This window comes from Anopheles funestus, chromosome 3RL, assembly GCF_943734845.2.
Source record: "Anopheles funestus chromosome 3RL, idAnoFuneDA-416_04, whole genome shotgun sequence".
Taxonomy (NCBI): Eukaryota; Metazoa; Arthropoda; class Insecta; order Diptera; family Culicidae; genus Anopheles; species Anopheles funestus.
Window position 1 is genome coordinate 66925989 of NC_064599.1, and position 20090 is coordinate 66946078.

The 20090-nt window shown below is 41.8% G+C and overlaps 1 protein-coding gene across 1 annotated transcript; it reads right to left on the reverse strand.

Annotated features, from left to right (window-relative positions):
• Window positions 1-1933: 1933 nt before the first annotated feature.
• On the reverse strand, window positions 1934-10079 carry LOC125772381 (uncharacterized). Its single transcript, XM_049444044.1, has 2 exons — window positions 5217-10079; window positions 1934-3416 (listed from the first exon to the last, which is right to left on the reverse strand). Exons 1-2 carry the CDS (start codon window positions 8757-8759, stop codon window positions 2049-2051), a joined length of 4911 nt encoding a protein of 1636 aa, XP_049300001.1. The 5' UTR covers window positions 8760-10079; the 3' UTR covers window positions 1934-2048.
• Between the last annotated feature and the right edge of the window lie 10011 nt (window positions 10080-20090).

Consider the following 20090-nt stretch of genomic DNA (forward strand, 5'->3'; position numbering starts at 1 on the left):
AAATTACCGTAACAAAATTACATATGAAATAATGAATCCATTAAAATTGAGCTAATTTTAAAAGTGATGAAACAAAAAAAAAATTAATTTCAACAATTGAAATAAATAAATTTAACTTCCATCCTATCTCTAATTATCCATTTAAGGCATATCCGTTACATGTTTTTTTTTTATTTTGTTAAGAAATGGTGCACGAATTTTTCACTAAGTGAAGTGAAGTCAAGTGAAAATTAGTGATATCTGCTCACTGGTTTGTTTTTTGTCATCGTTGCGTTTCAGTTTTAAAGTGGGTCGTTCCACTTTTCATTTCTAGGCACACGTTTGTTACCTTATCTACTTCTGTACCCTTTTTTTAGGACGTCTTTCTCTGTTCCAGTCGTATGCCCGGGTAAGTAATACACAATTTTATTATATTTGCTTTATTCTAAGGTTAGTTATAATGTTAGGTTTTAAGTCGTTTTAAATAGCAATTGTACAATCTATTAGGCTTACCACATTGCTACCACTTACACTTTTGATTTTGATTATTTAACATGTTTGTGCATATCAAGAGTTCATTATCTCATCTAAACCACTTCCTATAACTATTAATTGCCTGTAATCATTATCCGCTGTATGTTTCCGTTTACCTTCATTGCCTTAAGACTTATCAATCGATCATTTTCAGTAACATCTGCGCCACTGGGCCGATATCATTTACTGGGCTTATAATCAATTGCTTATACTTAAAAATCCTACGCGGGTATCCTAAAAACATGCTGCTTACTAGAAATCAATTGCACATAGCAGGGAAAAGTGTGCAGCTAGTCTAAACTGAAGTTGAAAAACCCTGTATGTATTCGCACTATTGAGTGTGCTATAGGGGCGGCCCCGGTGGTGCATGTTATAAACGGCGCCGGTCCACACGGCAGGAGGTGTTGGGTTCAAATCCGATCCGGACCGTCCCCCCGTGGCAAGGACTGACTACCCGGCAACGTGGTAAAATAAGTCCAGGAAGCCAGAAGTGGCCGGCGTAGCCTGTAAGGTCGTTAAAGCCAAGAAGAAGAAGAAGAAATGTGCTGTGCGAGCACACTTCGCTCACTTCACACATTACGTACACTTCGTATGTCTTTCACTGTGGGCACAATACACTCCACTGGGCTGACTTTTCGCATTATCCGTCAAGTATATATACACTCTGCACAAAAGAATGCAGAAATTTGTACACTTTTTGTACATGCGTGGCTTTTCCAAGTAAAAAGAGGTTTTTAGTAAATTTGTATACAAAGTATATTTGTTTAACCATAAAATACTTACCATTTTCATACAGAATTACTCCGCATCGTAAAGCTTTGAATAGAATACATGATCCATTTGGAAGGCACGAGATCCCAAATCTGCTGCGAAAAATCCCAAATCACTTGATTGTGATCGCAATTCAACGGAGATTGATCACAACTAATCTGAGAAACGGTGTATAGCTTCCAAATACATAATGTATTCTATTCAAAGCTTTACGATGCGGATTAATTCTGTATGAAAACGGTAAGTATTTTACGACTAAACAAATATAATTTTGAAGAATCTCTTTTTTCTTGGAAAAGCAACGCAAGTACAAAAGTGCACTAAATTCTGCATTCTTTTGTGCGGAGTGTATACATATTTCACGGATTATGCGAAATACGTGAAATGTGCGAAGTGAGCGAAGTGAGCGAAGTGAGCGAACTGTGCGAAGTGTGCAATGCGTGTGCTGTGCCATGCACACAGTAAAGTGTGCTGTACGCAGTTTATCCACAGTTCCACACTTCCCAACACGACACACAACCACTCAGGACACACCAAAATCGACAAAGACGAATATTTTCTAAATAGTTAAGATTGCGTTACTTTAGTGATTTGGTTTTTTTAATTAATTATTTTAATTATTATTTATTGAGCAATACGACCGAAAAAAATATTATTTATTGCATTACTTACAGTTGAAAGATATTTATGACAAAATAACTTCGTACATAAAACACATACAGATAAATCGTACATCTTTTTGTGTACAGTATGCATCTAGAATTTTACCTATTTAACGCATCGATTAAATATTTCCAAATATTATTTGCTTTATTTTCCACAGCTATTTTTAACAACTGATTACTGATACTTCCATTAATTTTCATTTGAGACACGAGTTGTTTAAATACAACGATCATATCATATTTCGAACAAAACTCTAGCACTGTCAAATTATCAAGCTCCTCACTGTGACTGACAACTTCGAAATGCCTTACGTTAAGTAAATACTCAACTATACGCATGTGCAGACGTTTCGCAACCATCGTGAAATGTTGACTATAGTTTAACAATAATCCGTAGATGTGCGCATTAATCAACAAAACCCTTAAGTTGTTGGACAATATCTGTTGAAGTAAGGTGCCTTCATTCACTGTCACACCGACAGCTAACAGAGTATTTAACGTTGTGTTAAACCTCGAAGCAAATGCGTAGTCAATAGCGGTCCACTGAAAAAACTCGTCTTTTGTATTTATCAATTGAAGAGACAACTTATCAATCAAAACACGTTTAACTGCTTCTGACCTATAGGTCACTGCTACATGAAGCGGTAATCGACCAGCGGCATCCTTCACGAATGCAACTGCAGGATCCTTGGAAAGTAACTCTCGAACCTGCTGTTCTGATTGGTTTATCACTGCCATGAATATATCACGTCTTTCACTATCTATTACGATCATTCGGTTGAGAAAATCTCGAGTCCGGTATAGCTCTGCAGTCCAAAAAGACCACGATCGAAAAAAACTCTCGGTACTCATAGTTGGTATGTTTTTGTACAACCAACAGGCTGCAAAGTATTCAGCAAATACTCGATGAGTGAATTGAGGAACGCCCTCCCGAACTTCTCGAATGACAACGGTCTTTAGATTGCTCTGAGCTACATTTCGCATTAATTGGATAATTTCCTGTTGTTCCTCATCGGACAACAACTTGGTTAGGTCCTCTTTATTGAATATAACGGACATGGCTAACAAAGCATAATGTTGTTTGTCAAGTCGTATTCTATTCTGCGTGTTTCGATGTTCAACTGCAGTGTTCGAATCATAAATGATCGCTGAACACTTTTCTGGATCAACCATGGTATCCAAATGATTAAACCAATTAATATTGCATTTCATCATTAAGAATTCCAATATTTTTTCAGTACGATTCTCATCCTGATCGAAAGCAACGTAATGAAACACATTCCAACCATTTCTGGTATTTTCGCCTCTTGGATCATATCCTTTACCAATTAAACAACAGAGCATGAAGAAACAACCATTCTGAGCCGTCATATGAAGAAGGTTACGGCCCTCGTCGTCGACACTATCCAAATCGGTCGTTCTTTCGAGAAGATATGTGAATGCAGACATCGACTTGTCATGACAAACCTCATCTCCTTTCGGTAACAGTCTCATCACCTTCACAATGAGTCTATTTGTAATGGCCATGTTGGTTTTCTGCACAATGTATTTGACCATCTGCAAGTTACCCTCATGTACTGCCTCAGTAAGAAGAGCTTCTATAAGGTATCCTTTATGTAGGATTTCTTTCTCATCATACTCAGGCAACAATATACGAACGTTCTCAGAACTACGTACACAACAAACCATTGGATAGTGATGTTTGTCTACCAATGATATGTTGCCACCACCTGGAGCAGGGTCCTCTATGACAATATCTGTATTGTTAATCAAATTAATCTTGAGTAGCAAGCAAAGTCGGTGAAGGAAATATTGAAATAAATACCATTGATTCTGTTTCATGGATAATTTGATGGCAAAGATTAGGTCAGCAACAATTTTCATGTGAAGAAGTCTGCCATTTTCCAAAAAATATGCTTCAATGTTTCGTGCTTTATTCTCGCATGCTATTTGAAACACCTGGGCAAAAGGATCGTTTAAAATATTGTCCCAAATGTACCTATGGGACAACAGTTGTTTGAATATACCGATCATGTTATGTTTTGAACAAAACTCTAAGACTGTCAAAGAGTCAAGCTCCTCATATCGAGAAAACACGTCAACACGTCTTTCATCGAGTAAATATTCTACTGTACGAATATGTAGTTGTATCGCAATTTTCTTGGCTTGTTGATGGACCATTAACCAATGTTCATAGTGATGTGCATAATCGAACAAAGCCCTCAAGTTGTTTGGAAATATCTGTTGGAACAAAGTGTCTTCATTCACTGTCGCTCCAGCAGTTAGCAAAATATTCATCGTAAAGCCGCAACAAATCGCCAATGCGAAATCTAAACAAGTCCATTGGAAAAGTTCTTCTTTCGTATTTATTGCTTGTACATTCATTTTTTCTACAAGCATTTTTTTAATGTCTACTGATTCGTACATTACTGCTACGTGAAGCGGTAATCGACCAGCGACATCCTTTACGAATACAACTAAAGGATCTATGGAAAGTAATTCTCGAACCTTCTGTTCCAATTGATTGATTACAGCCAGGTGAATATCACATCCATCACTATCTTTCAGGATTATCCGATTCAGGAAATCTCGAGTTCTGTACACGTCGTCATTCCAATATACCCACGATCTGAAAAAGCTCTCATTTAGTATTCGATGTTTATTGGAATATATCCAAGAAGCTGCAAAATACTCAGTAAATATACGATGAGTAAATTGAGGAACCCCATATCGAACTTCTCGAATGATAAGAGGTATTGCGTTACCCTGATCCACAACTCGTATTAATTGGATAGTTTCCTGTTGTTCCTCATCGGATAACAGCTTGGTTAGGACCTCTTTATTGAATATAACGGACATGGCTAACAAAGCATAATGTTGTTTGTTAAGTCGTATTTCATTTTGTGTGTTTTTATTTTTAAGAACATTATTTGAATCGTAAATGATCGTTGGACACTTTTCTTGATCAACCAAGGTATCTAACTGATCGAACCAATTCATATTACATTTTTTCAATAAAAACTCCAATACTTTGTCTGTACGATCCTCATCCTGATCAAAAGCAGCATAATGAAACACATTCCATCCGTTTCTTTCATTTATCATTGTTGAATCAAACCCTTTATAGATCAAACAACAGAGCATGAAGAAACAACCATTCTGAGCCGTCATATGAAGAAGGTTACGGCCATCTTCGTCGCCATTATCGAAATCGGTCGTTCTTTCGAGAAGATATGTGAATGCAGCCATCGACTTCTCATGACAAACCTCATCTCCCTTCGGTAACAGTCTCATCACCTTCACAATGAGTCTATTTGTAATGGCCATGTTGGTTTTCTGCACAATGTATTTGACTATCTGCAAGTTACCCTCATGTACTGCTTCAGCTAGAAGAGCTTCAACAAGATATCCTTCATGCAGAATATCTTTCTCATCATACTCAGGCAACGGTATTCGAACATTCTCAGAACTCCTTACACAACAAATCTTTGGATACTGATCTTTGCCTACTAGTGGTATGTTGCCATCACCTGAGTCAAGGTCTTCTATGACAGTATCTGTATCTACAACCAAATTAATCTTACGTTGCAAGCATAATTTGGTAAAAATAAGTTTAAATAAGTAGTGGTGATTCTGTTTGATTGAAGATTTTATGGCAGAAATAAGCTCAGTTACAGTTTTGATATGGGGATGAAGCTGATTTATATGGTCGGTTAGATATGCTTTAATGTCATATGCTTTATTCTCAGAAGCTATTTGCAATAGTTTATTGGTGTTTTGTGTTGAAATGTTCTTCCGAATGTATTTTATTGATAAAAATTGCATAAATAATCCGATCATATTACGTTTTGAGCAGTATTCTAAGACTGTCAAAGAGTCCAGCTCCTTATGACAAGACAGAATAATGTCAAGATGTTTCACATTTATCAAATATTCAACTAGAACACGATATAGTTTCCTTACAATCATCTTAGTATCACCAAAAGATTTTAAACATACACTTATTTCATGCGCAAATATTAACATATCTCTTAAGTTGTTCGACAATACCTGTTGATGCAAGGTGCCTTCATTCAATACCGCTCCAGCAGCAAGTAAAGTTTGAACTGCAGTGCTGTGTCTCATCGCAAATGCGTACTCTAAAGCAGTCATGTGGAAAAGTTTATCGGTTGTATTGATGTACTCAAGTGGTATATGCTTTATAAGCAGCTGTTTAATTTCTTCTGATGGGTACATTAATGCTACATGAAGCGGTAATCGACCAGCGGCATCCTTCACGAGTGCTATCGATCGATTCTTGGAAAGTAACTCTCGAACCTGCTGTTCTGTTTGGTTTATCACTGCCATGAATATATCACGTCTTTCACTGTCTTCTATGATCATTCGGTAGAGAAAATCTCGAGTCCGATATAGCTCTGCAGTCCAAAATGACCACGAACGAAAAAAACTCTCGGTGTTCATAGTTGGTATGTTTTTGTACAACCAACAGGCTGCAAAGTATTCCGCAAATATGCGATGAATAAACTGTGGAACATCATCCCGCACTTCTCGAATGATGCCAGTCTTCTCATTGCCTTGAGCAACTTCCCGCATGAACTCGATAGCTTCCTGTTGTTCTTTAACGGTCAACAGCTTAGTTATGACATCTTTACCAAACATGACTAACATGGCCAACAAGTTATGCCTTCGTTCTATTTCTCTATTAGCTGCAGCATTTTTTACTCTTTGAATGGGAGTTTTGGATGCAAAGCCCTTTGTTCCTGCTTTTTTATTGTTTAATATGTTAAATTTTTCTTCAACAAAACTGCGTATAGCTTGCAATTGATCGAACTTGGTTTGCTCAAATATTTTGGTAGATAATGTTTGTTGTTCAACGCTTAAGAGATGGTTTATTTTTAACAGTGAAATTTTGGCGGCCATATCGATAAAAAGTGGAATGATTTTTAATTCTTGTATACTGTTAGTTGCAAGCAAATACACAGTTTGTAAAATTTGTATTTTATGGATTTCGCTGCTTATTTTGTGGTTCTTTATTTCATACTGAAGATAATTGTTTAAAAATTGTATTCGATCTCTTTGAGAAAACGGCTCAAGCCGCCACATCATACAACCAGAGAAAACGTGATTCAATTCATCCCGAAAATTGTATGGTCTAGTCGAAAGATATAGCTTTCGCATACCATCGAAAGTAGACAATCTTGCAAAATATTTCATAACAAAATCCTTATAATGGGGTGCTATTTCATCAAAGCCATCAAGCAAACAAACAAATTTATTTTCATTAAACTTTCTTTGAAACACCCGTAGCAGTATTAGTTCTTCTAAAGCTATTTTTGATAACCTGATCAATTCTTCATCAAGGGCAATTTTTCCATCTGAAACCATCAAAAACTCTACTATGTGATCAGCTTTCTGTCTCTTTTTCGTTTCTTTTGTCGATCGAATATTGTCAACATTATTAAAAAACAGGGTCATTTGCAATAGATGATAAAAGATTCTGATTACTTTCGTATCATCGAGGGTGTGAGGAACCAAGTCATGTAGTTCAAAGAAAATATTGGAATATTGTAATGCGTTCATTCGAATAACATACAACGATTCATTGTCCTGCGACAACGCTGATGCCAGCCATGTGAAATAGGTGGATTTTCCATAACCGGCATCATCTAAAAATATATGAACTTTAACATTGTCTTCACGGTTGAAAGCAATAGGAAGTTGGCTCGTTATATTCTTCTGCGATATAATTGGTTGTAGCATTGCCGTAGTGATTTCCTCCTCGACTAAATACTGTTCAACATCTTGTTTATCCTCAGAGTATGGTACACAAGAACGTGGAATATACCACGGCTTAATTTTTTCGAAGTTGTTTAGATTTGAATTTCCATTTGATGGCATGTTGGTAGCGTGATAGTTTTCTAAAACACTCAATAACATGCACAAACTATCATCACCTCGCACAATTCCTTTTAGCGCAATTGTCGTTCCTGAAAGCTTCAAGTTATGCACAAATAGTTGCTCCCTTGCTTCGTCCGTAAGATCACGAACAAATAAACGATCTTCGGTCGGATCTTCGTCCGTTGGTTCTTCCACTATGATTATTTTCGTCTTGTACGTCTTTGCGTAGTTCTTAATTGCTTTAAGGACAACGTTTTCCTGTTGACCAAGGATTGTTATAATGTATATAGCAGATAGCTCAACAGCAGCAATGAATTCCACCAGTTCACAAATCACATCACAAAAATTCTCTTTAATGTGAGATAACGAACTGTCCACAAACAGACATTGATACTGATGCAACGCTAAAGTTTGGGATACAATTAAACAATTCAATTTCAAATTTGTTGAACAACGATACCGATGAACATCACCAAATGTACTTCTCATAAAATCATTCAATGCTGTTTCTTGAAGACAAGTGGACTTTACATTTACATAATAATATTTTATGTATAGTGAACTAAGATATTGGTTGGTAAATGTTTGAACTTTGTTAAACATTTCATTTGTATTTGTTTCAATGAATTGTTGTTTAATATCCACCCAAGTTTTAATATTTCTTTTGACCATACTTTCAAATAGCATACTGTGCAGGTCGTTGTATGTACCTTTGGGATTGCTTACCCATGTCGGCATTATATCAAAGATCTTCTTCGAAAGCTCTGTCTCATTCATAGATCCACATACTAACATGAATTTATCATAAAATTCCTGAATAACCACATCAATTGCTTCATAGTATTCGATTTCTTCAGATATTGAATGGTGTGTTATGGCCACAATGGATTCGATAAATGTTTGATCGATCATAATTCTGACATCTTTCCACTTTACTTCCTTTGTTGTTGTTTGTTTTAAATACTCCAGCTCAAAACTACTCCGTAGTTTACCAATGATTGTTGTTTTATCTGTGTTGCTACGGTTTACGATATAAACAAACGATAAGTAAGCTGTCAGTCAGCATTGACAGCACTCTTCCGATCGCGTCTGGTTGCGAAACCCACCGCTAGAGGTCAGGAGAGAGTAGGTTCGGGTCTCGGGGTCGAATGACCTCTGGTTCGGGAAATGGGAGTTTTGGGTTTTACGCCATTGCATTTGCCAGGGAGTAGCATCACGACAGGCGAACAGGAAACAAGTTAAAGGTGTTCTTTGAAGTGAAAATAAAATCGAAAAATTAGAAAAGTATTAAGAATTTTCTTACTTCCTGAGCTCCTAATAAACTTTTCACTAGCGCGAAAATTCGGGTGCTAACAAGCTTTAACTTACTCGAACAGTGAAATTTATCGGACGTTTGTGCGAAAAGTAAAGACTATCGGATAACCTTGTTTGTGAGACAAACTTTTTAAGTGAGATAGTGCAGTGAAATGTCCGAAGAAGCGAAGATCGACTGTGCAGCGAGCGATCGCGAAAATGCAGTAAACGTTCAAGGTGAATCAGACGAGAGAACCGCAACCGCGGTAGCAGCGAAAGGTCGTCGCCCTAAGAGTGAGAGGATAATGGCGGCTAAGGCTGGCCAACGCCGCGAAGCTGCGGCTAGGACAGAAATCGGCAGACGCGAATATAAACCTCCCATCATCAACGACGATCCATGCTCATCCCGCGCTCCCGGCAAGGCTGATTTTGCCAAGCACGAACGATCTTCCACGTCTTCGAAGCATTCGGCGTTAGAACGTCTTGTGAGAGAGCAAGACCTGCAGGTCAAACTCTTATTGGCCGAAAAAGAAAAATTGATGGCAGAAGCCGAAATAAAATGCAAGTTGGCCGCATTAGAGCTTCAGCACGAAACGCAGAGGAATGATCTCGAAGAGGGGAGTAATTTTAGTGGTTCCAGCATAAGTGGCACTTCTAAAGCAGCGGAGTGGGTGCGGCGCCAATCGGAGCTTTTCGAACCGCAAGCCTGTTCTAGCGATAAGCCGGTTCAACTAGAATACAAAGGTTCCGAAGTACCGCGCGAGGACAAGGCAGCTGATTTAGAATGGAGGCCTAACGCCAACCACATTGCAGCTAGACAGGTATGGCCGAAGAAATTACCCACCTTTTCAGGGAAGCCGCGTGAGTGGCCAAAATTCTACTGCTATTTTGTAGAATCAACAAAGGCATGCAAACTCTCTCCAGCGGAAAATGTAGCTAGGTTGGAGGAGTGTCTTAAAGGACCAGCACGAGACGCTGTCGAAGGGTGGCTGGACAATCCATCATCAGTGCCATTGGTGATAAAGACGCTACAAAGGCTTTACGGACGTCCTTCACTCGTGGTAAAGGATTTAATGGAGAAAGTACGAGGTACACCAGCACCTAAACCGGAACAATTGAGCGAGCTCATAACCTTTGGCCTGGCAGTGCAACATTTATGTGCCCACCTATCCAACGAAAACCTTACCCACTACCTTTCGAACCAAGAACTGCTAGAGGAGATGGTAGAAAAGTTGCCTGCAACGAGAAAACTAGAATGGGTTCGATACAGTCGAAAATATCCACTACCAACTATGAAAGAATTTGGTGAATTCATGGACACGCTAGTGGACGAAGCATGTGTAGTGACCAAATACATCCCCCCGAAACCTACAACAGACCGAACTGTTCACCGCTCGAACGTCCATAGTGTATCTTCGCCAAGCACGACACCTGAAGGATCTAGCCTATCATCTCGGGAAACACAGACACCTAACATCACGATGCAGTCAACACCGTGCCATCAATGTAAAAGTACGGACCACAAAGTGAGACAATGCGAGGCGTTTAAGCGCATGACTCCTATCGAACGTCTTGAAGCTGCGACACGGATGAAAATTTGCATCAATTGTCTGGCTGATCACGGAACAAAACCGTGCAGATCGAGATACTCCTGTGGCGTCCCGGGTTGCGGTGAAAGACATCACAGTTTGTTACACCAGAAGAAGGAAGGAGCAACCGTCAAATCAGCGCAGTGTCAGACGCATCAACACGTGGCGAAAACAACACTATTTCGTGTAGTGCCTGTAACCTTATACAACGGAGAAAGGCGAGTCGACACGCACGCGTTCTTGGACGAAGGGTCGTCGTTAACGTTGGTGGAAGCGTCATTGGCGGCGAGTCTTGGAGTTGAAGGGCAATCGGAACCACTGGAGTTGAATTGGACTGCAAATGTGAAGCGGAAGGAAGATTCTTCACGACGAATCAGTTTGGAGATTTCGGCACGTGGCGAAGAGCGGCGCTACTTAGTGGCGGCCGCTCATACGGTTGATCAGCTAAGTCTACCAAAACAAAAAATTAAATTTCCCACACTGATAAGTACTTATGACTACTTGCAGGATCTACCATGCGAACGAGAGGAGGAAGGGGCTCCAAGAATCTTAATCGGCCTGGAAAACGTAGACCTGATGACACCATTGGAAACCCGATCAGGCCAGCCGGGGCAGCCGATTGCCGTAAAAACAGTGCTAGGTTGGGCGATTTACGGGCCTCACGAAACAAATGTATCAAGGCGACAACCGGTGTTGAACAACGTCCACAACGCGACGCAGCTGCCAACCAACGAAGAAAGCGACGTAACACTCAATGATATGCTTCGTCGCTACTTCACCTTAGAGGAAGCAGTTGTAACCAACCTCAGTGCGTATTTACCAGAACCGAGAGACGTAGTACGAGCAAAACAGCTACTCGAAAGTACAACTGAAAAACAAAAGGACCGTTTCGTAACCGGATTGCTGTGGAAATCGGACAACGTAACCCTGCCGGCTAGTCTAGCGATGGCGACAAAGAGGTTGTACGCACTAGAGCGAAAGCTGGAAAAGGACCAACAACTAAAGAAAACCGTACACGACCAAATGCGGATGTACATCGAGCGAGGCTACGCACATCGAGCAACAGAAGAGGAGCTAGCGACAGCAAATCCTAAACGCATCTGGTACCTTCCTCTCAACGTTGTTGGGCACCCTCATAAGCCAGATAAAAAACGCCTCATTTGGGACGCGGCCGCAAAAGTCCAGGGTGTGTCACTGAATTCGTCCCTTTTGAAAGGTCCAGATCTGCTAGCGATGCTTCCCGGAGTATTGTGCAGCTTTAGGCAGAGGAAAATTGCATTCGGAGGGGACATTGAGAAGATGTTCCACCAGATTAGAATTCGGCGCGAAGATACCCACAGTCAGCGATTTTTGTTTCGTTTTGACAAAAATAAAGAACCCGATGTATATTTAATGGACGTCGCTACATTCGGTGCAACGTGTTCTCCATGTTCTGCTCAGTACATTATGCACCGTAACGCCGACGAACATGCAAAAATGTACCCAGCATCTGCAATTGCCATAAAACGCTCGACTTACATGGATGATTACTTCGATAGCTGCGATACGATAGAAGAAGCCATCGTACGGGTAAAAGAGGTGAAATTCATTCACTCACAAGCAGGGTTCAACATGCGCAACTGGGTAAGCAACGACCCACTTGTACCTAAGAGCGTGGAGGAACCTGACTCGAAACCAAACCCAGTCGCCATTAAGCTCACAGAAACCGACAGTCATGCTAGAGTGCTGGGAATGGTATGGGATCCCGTCGCCGACGTGTTTCGATTTTCCTCATGTTGGCACACCGACCTAATACCTTATGTAGTCGAGGGAAAACGTCCTACAAAGAGAATCGCACTAAGGGTTATAATGAGTCTTTTCGATCCCCTGGGACTACTCGCACCGATTCTGATCCATGGACGCATGTTAATGCAAGACCTGTGGCGCGTTGGTTTAGACTGGGATGCAGAAATGAGCGACATCGACTTCGAAAAGTGGCAACGATGGGTGAGCCTACTGTCGGCAATTCACTGTCTAGAAATCCCTAGGTGTTATTTTAGCGATATTAGTTCAACCCTCAGCACCATGCAACTACATGTGTTCACGGATGCGAGTGAAATAGGGTATGGGTGTGTCGGCTATCTGCGCTCCGAAGAACAAGGGCGTATCCATTGTTCTTTAGTCATGGCACGAAGCAAGGTGGCTCCTGTAAAATATCAATCTGTGCCCAGAATGGAATTGCAAGCAGCACTTTTAGGAGCGAGACTAATGAAAACAATTGTGGAAAACCATACCCTCCCGATTGGCGAAAAGTATATCCATACGGACTCGGAAGTGGTGTTGGCTTGGATTAGATCTCCCTCAAGAGATTTCAAACAATTCGTGGCGTGTCGGATTGGCGAAATACTTTCACTAACTGAACCTGCAATGTGGAGACATGTGCCAACGAAGGAGAACCCAGCCGACTGTCTGACGAAATGGGGGAAAGATACGAAACTGGAGACAAGTTGTAGATGGTTTAACGGTCCTTCATTCCTTTACCTCCCACAAACTAATTGGCCGAAACAAAAGAACATACAACACACTACAGAAGAGCGAAGAACAACAAACCTGTTAATTCACCACCAACAAAGCGAACAGCCCATTATAGACGTACAGCGATTTTCGAAGTGGAGAAGATTGCTACGGACTGTGGCACTACTATATCGGTTTGCGTCGAACTGTCAGCGAAAAGGAAAGGACCTTCCAATCGAAACGCTACCAGCTACGAAAGGACAAATGCGACACCTTACGCGAAAAATAGCAGCGAAGCATGTTCCTCTCACCACGACCGAATACATAAAAGCCGAAAGAGTAATGTGGCGCATAATCCAACAACAATACTACCCAAATGAAATCCGAATCCTTAATGGGGACAACAATGGTGAACCCTTATCGAAAAAGAGCACTCTGCACCCATTATCACCAATTGCAGACGAATTCGGAGTGTTACGTATGGATGGTCGAACAGCAAATGCGGACTACGCGACATTCGACGCACGATTCCCCATCATCTTGCCCAGGCAACACCGGATAACCAGCCTGTTGATTGACGATTACCACCTGAAGTTGGGTCATGCAAATAGCGAAACAGTGGTAAACGAGGTTCGTCAGCGGTTTTATATAAGCAACCTCCGAGTGCTGGTTGATAGAGTGGCGAAGGACTGCCAACGCTGCAAGGTAAAGAAAAGTAAGCCGTACTACCCCAAAATGTCAGCCCTTCCAGTGGAACGACTTACCGCCCGAGTCCATCCTTTCAGCTACGTTGGAGTCGACTATTTGGGGCCAGTGGATGTTACTAACGGCAGGCGTAACGAGAAGCGATATGTTGCCGTTTTCACATGCCTTGTTACGCGAGCTTTGCACCTGGAAATGGTGCATAGCTTATCAACGGACTCCTGCATTATGGCCATACGGAGATTCGTCTCACGCAGAGGTTCTCCAGTAGAGATTTTCTCCGATAACGGCACCAACTTTGTTGGCGCGTGTAACATCCTAAAAGGGGAAATCTCGGCGACAAGGTATCGATGCGCGGATACCTTTACCAATGCGGGCACTAGCTGGTCTTTTAATCCGCCGTCCGCACCGCACATGGGTGGTGTCTGGGAGCGGATGGTGCGCAGCGTGAAAGAAGCTATCGGCGCATTGAATGATGGGCGTCGGTTGAATGACGAACTGTTATTGACGGTGTTGGCTGACTCGGAGAACCTGATAAATTCGAGACCACTGGTGTACACTTCGCTATCCGCCAACGCAGAGTCCCTTACCCCAAATCATTTTCTCTTGGGCAGTTCAGCTGGTACCAAAGCACACTTGCGTTTGTGCCCTGACTTAGCTGAAACACTAAGAAGCAACTACAAAAGATCGCAGCAGTTAACGCATGCTTTATGGGATCGTTGGATTAAGGAGTATTTCCCCGGTCTCAACCGACGGCCAAAGTGGCGCGACGATAACATACAGCTGAAAGTGGGCGACTTAGTGTTCGTCATTGAGGGACAACGAACCCTGCGGGCAAAATAGCTCGGTTTTAGCATGTTGCCTCTGTTACTCCTACACAAAAAAATTTTGTATTCGTGTAGGAGTAACAGAGGCAGCATGCTAAAACTGAGCTATTTTGCCCGCAGGGAAAGGAGTGGGCAAGAGCAGTGGTTGAAGAGGTCCACACAGGACGAGACGGACGAGTTAGGCAGGCAGTTGTACGAACCGCGTTGGGAAAACGATTAAAGCGACCGACAGTGAAACTAGCCGTTCTCGACGTGGAAGTTAGGAGCGATAACATGTAAGAGTGAGTTCACTAATAACTAGACCGGAAATATTTAACGTTGACAGATCGCGAAACCTCGTGGAGAATGAGCAAATCCGGTTATACAGTTTGACAAGTGACCGGTTCACGGGGTGGGGTGTTGCTACGGTTTACGATATAAACAAACGATAAGTAAGCTGTCAGTCAGCATTGACAGCACTCTTCCGATCGCGTCTGGTTGCGAAACCCACCGCTAGAGGTCAGGAGAGAGTAGGTTCGGGTCTCGGGGTCGAATGACCTCTGGTTCGGGAAATGGGAGTTTTGGGTTTTACGCCATTGCATTTGCCAGGGAGTAGCATCACGACAGGCGAACAGGAAACAAGTTAAAGGTGTTCTTTGAAGTGAAAATAAAATCGAAAAATTAGAAAAGTATTAAGAATTTTCTTACTTCCTGAGCTCCTAATAAACTTTTCACTAGCGCGAAAATTCGGGTGCTAACAATCTGCATTCCGAAACCTTTCATTGAATTGAAATGTTCCTAAATCATGTTTTTCTACACATTCAGCAATTAAATTTCCGAAAATTTTAAATATATAAATGTTGGAATCAATTTGCTTTTTCTTTTTGACATGTAATGCGATCATCTGTCCTAATGTTTCTACAGTAGCTATTCTAAGCTCAGCTTCCAGAGCATTAAATCTATGTTTACTATTGAAACTATAACATGTCCCTTCGATGTCGTCGCAGAATGACAGCATGTGGTCGGTTGCATGATTCCGTACATTGAAATATTCCTGAAGACGTTTATCAATGGAACGGTTGGTGCACAAAATGTATGTATGGGAACCCTTCAAAGACTCACCATATCCGTGTAGGTATGACACAAAATACATGGGAATTGAAAACGGGGACTTGGAGTTCCATTTCGTGAGTAAAGAATCTTCTGTAATTGGTGGTGGTTTTAGCTTGGGATGAGATGTCTGCTTATGTTTGGCCTGTATGTAAACGTTAGCAACTTCTTCCGGGTTCGATGGCAAAGAATAGCGTAGCACGACGTCATCAAATTTGCCAGCATTAGGGTCTTCCATGGTAATCCTGAAATCCGATATTGCACCTTTTTGACGAAGGGTGATGGCACGAAGCATTATCACCATTGCCATACGCAAGTGGTAGGCGCTCCCGTGCATAGGTGTTCCTCGAACACCTTCATTTACCGAAGGTTGTGAAACTACACTGGATGAGGAACGAGATGTATTTCTTGCGGCTACTGTACTGGAGTCAATCATGTTTGCAAGATTTTCTTCTGACGCTTCCATTTTATTGCTAGCAGTTTGGATACAACAATAAATAATTAAAATAAATTGCAAAAGTAAATCACTTTTTTTGTATAGAAGCACTAATAACAAAAGCATTCAGATGACACCACAATTTTTAACACCATATAATATAAGCACTATTGCGATTTGAGGAAAGCACCTAACCGTTATGCTTGCAATAAATGATAATTGTTTTGTGTATATTTATATATGTCCCTGTACATTAATAAAAATACGTAACTATTCATTATAATATGTACATACCACAAATCAACCACTGATGGATGAACGATGTTCGATTGTTTGTTTTTGAAGTGATAATGGTTCTGCAAAAAAAGAGAAAATAATGGATTATCACGCTTTATAATTATAATTAAAAAAAAATTATTGTTATTTTTATTTTTTTGCTTGTCTTCAACATTGCCACACAAACATGAACTTACAGCTAGGTACCCTAAAAGTAATGACAGTAAAAATAACGACTTAAAGAACTAGGCTTACAAATTATCCTGTATTGAGGCTACTGCGGAAAAGAAGGAAAGATAAAAAGGAGTCAAAGAGAGGATCGCAAACGGACATATGACAGAGAAAGGTGCAAATCAAACAGGTGGCAGGTGGTGTTGAACACATATATGGCAAGTAACAGAGTGTTGTTGCGAAAGTGTGGATATTTAATATTTATTTTTTTCAATTTAACGAAATAAGTGGATATTCGAAAGGGAGCGAGAACGAAGGGAGCGAGTAGGAGTGTACAAAGAAATAGCAGACAATAGATCGGGAGCATCGGTGCAGTCCAAAAAGAGACCAGCAATTAGGGAAGATTGCGCAACAGAACGCCGGACTTCTAAGGTATCTAGGCGCAAAGCGCAATACCTGGACTCATAGTCCGGTAGGACAGAGCAAAGTTCGCCAAAGCGTATGCGCAAAACATATCTGGTGAAAGACTTCTGTACCTGTTCGACACGATCATTGTGGTTTCCAGCAGTCGGAGAACAGTTTAATGGACAATACTTAAGCCTTGACCTGACCAACGAGCAGAAGAGCACCCTGACACACAAGGGGCCATTAAAGTCGCGGGTAATGTGCTTCAAGAGTCTGAGAGTTAGATTAGCTAACGACCGAATCGAGGTGATAGTGAAAAGTGAGGCCACAGTCGAACCAAATGCCAAGGTCCTTAATTAAAGAGACTCGAGACATTCGCTGCTTGGCAAAGGAAAAGGAGTATGCTATAAGATTACGGTAGCAGGTAAACGAGATAAAATTACATTTATCACCAGATAACGTAAGCAGATTACGAGCACACCGAAAAGAGAAGCGATTAAGTATTTTATGAAGAGGCATACAGTCATCGGAGGAAGTAATAGGGAGGAAAATTTTGAGGTTGTCTGCATAGCAAAGGAAAGAAATTACGATACGACAAATCTCAACCGATACCAAAACTTAGCTACAGATAAATAAAAGTTCAATAATGTCAGGACACGACCTCTGAAAAAGGTGAAACCAACCCAAAAGTACGTATCGGTTTATATCGCCAGATAAGATTCAAACTAGTGATGGGCGGGTCGACCCGAACCTACCAGGTCGGAGCCATCCATAAGCGACCCGAACTCGTTCGGGTCGACCCGTAGATACAAGTAGGTTCAGTAGGTGCAACGATTCCGGTAGGTGCAAGCTGCCATAAGCGACTCCGACCCGTGGGTGCAGCGAGTTCGGGTCGGACTCGGGTCGAAGTAGGTTCAGTAGGTCCAGTAGGTGCAACGATTCCGGTAGGTGCAAGCTGCCATAAGCGACTCCGACCCGTGGGTGCAGCGAGTTCGGGTCGGACTCGGATCGAAGTAGGTTCAGTAGGTTCAGTAGGTGCAACGATTCCGGTAGGTGCAAGCTGCCATAAGCGACTCCGACCCGTGGGTGCAGCGAGTTCGGGTCGGACTCGGGTCGAAGTAGGTTCAGTAGGTCCAGTAGGTGCAACGATTCCGGTAGGTGCAAGCTGCCATAAGCGACTCCGACCCGTGGGTGCAGCGAGTTCGGGTCGGACTCGGATCGAAGTAGGTTCAGTAGGTTCAGTAGGTGCAACGATTCCGGTAGGTGCAAGCTGCCATAAGCGACTCCGACCCGTGGGTGCAGCGAGTTCGGGTCGGACTCGGGTCGAAGTAGGTTCAGTAGGTCCAGTAGGTGCAACGATTCCGGTAGGTGCAAGCTGCCATAAGCGACTCCGACCCGTGGGTGCAGCGAGTTCGGGTCGGACTCGGATCGAAGTAGGTTCAGTAGGTTCAGTAGGTGCAACGATTCCGGTAGGTGCAAGCTGCCATAAGCGACTCCGACCCGTGGGTGCAGCGAGTTCGGGTCGGACTCGGGTCGAAGTAGGTTCAGTAGGTTCAGTAGGTGCAACGATTCCGGTAGGTGCAAGCTACCATAAGCGACTCCGACCCGTGGGTGCAGCGAGTTCGGGTCGGACTCGGGTTGAAGTAGGTTCAGTAGGTCCAGTAGGTGCAACGATTCCGGTAGGTGCAAGCTACCATAAGCGACTCCGACCCGTGGGTGCAGCGAATTCGGGTCGGATCTACTGAACCTACCAATACCTACGGGTCGGCCCGAACCCGCTGCACCCACGGGTCGGAGTCGCTTATGGTAGCTTGGATTCGATTCCGATTTTCCTGCACCCGTCTCCGGGTCAAGCCATGAAATGAATTGTACGGCCCATCACTAATTGCAACCGATTTGATAAATATTTCTATCAAAGTTTGCGCCACTTCTGTCGTTTTTCAAGAAGAATTGTGTCCTGCGGAGCCATAATCTCCAAAATAAATACAGTATTATGACTTGTTCCGTTTTAAATACGTCAAAAATAAAAACACATAGATGCTTGATTGAGCACCAGTACTAGTAAAACAATCACACATGTAACTTACCTAACCAGCTCATAATCTAAACAATGCCATCACTGACTTCTTTCTCATAAACACTTGGATCAAAAAATGATGGATGCTTCTTTTTCTTCGTTATTGGAAGTATGTTGTCCTCAAGTAAAACACTCAAAGCTGCAAAGGACAAATAATGATTGCACAATTGTTGCATAACACACCATACAAAAAAATTACACCAACATTAAGAGCACATTAGAATCGTTGCCACTACAAGCATCATCTAGGCTGATGTAATAATAATACACTCACGTAATTTTGGTAAAGTAGGTCCCTGTTGTACTTGATGCTTACAACTGAGAGGTTGACTCACGACTAACATATTTTCCCGAGTATGACACCTTTTTTTGGGTAGTAAGATAGGAATGATTGTGATAGTGTTCAAGATAGAGCTTACGTTCGGTGATAATTTCATTCCCAGATATGAGCCAAAAATTGGGAAGGTGTTACCGTGCAAATAGACCTGGAGCGACATTTCTCAGTGAGAGATCTCTCATTGCGATGCGATGAAATGCGATGAAAAGTTCATATATAAAAAACAGCATCTAAACGTCGTTGCCATAGAAACTCATAGAATTATATCATCACAGTAGCCAAAGAAATGTCTCGCCCAGCGATTTTCCTTTGTTTGCTAAATTGAGCTACTTTGCGAAATATCTCACTGAGAAATATCGCTCCAGGTCTATTTGCACGGTTACACAAAGGGGGTGCGCTATGGTCGCAGAAATACGGTAACCACAAATTGATTATTTCATAGACTACTAGCTAACCCCGCAAACCTAGTTTCATAGACTATGAGCCGATATTCGTATCAAAAAAAATCGTAACGCTTATCTGGGAACCCAGAAAATAACATTTGGGTA

Coding starts and splice junctions, on each gene's coding strand:
- LOC125772381 (XM_049444044.1), bottom strand. CDS start 8,759: ATGATCGATCAAACATTTATCGAATCCATTGTGGCCATAACACACCAT. Junction 3,417..5,216: donor TGTTACCGAAGGGAGATGAG/GTTTGTCATGAG, acceptor AAAGGAGATGAG/GTTTGTCATGACAAGTCGAT.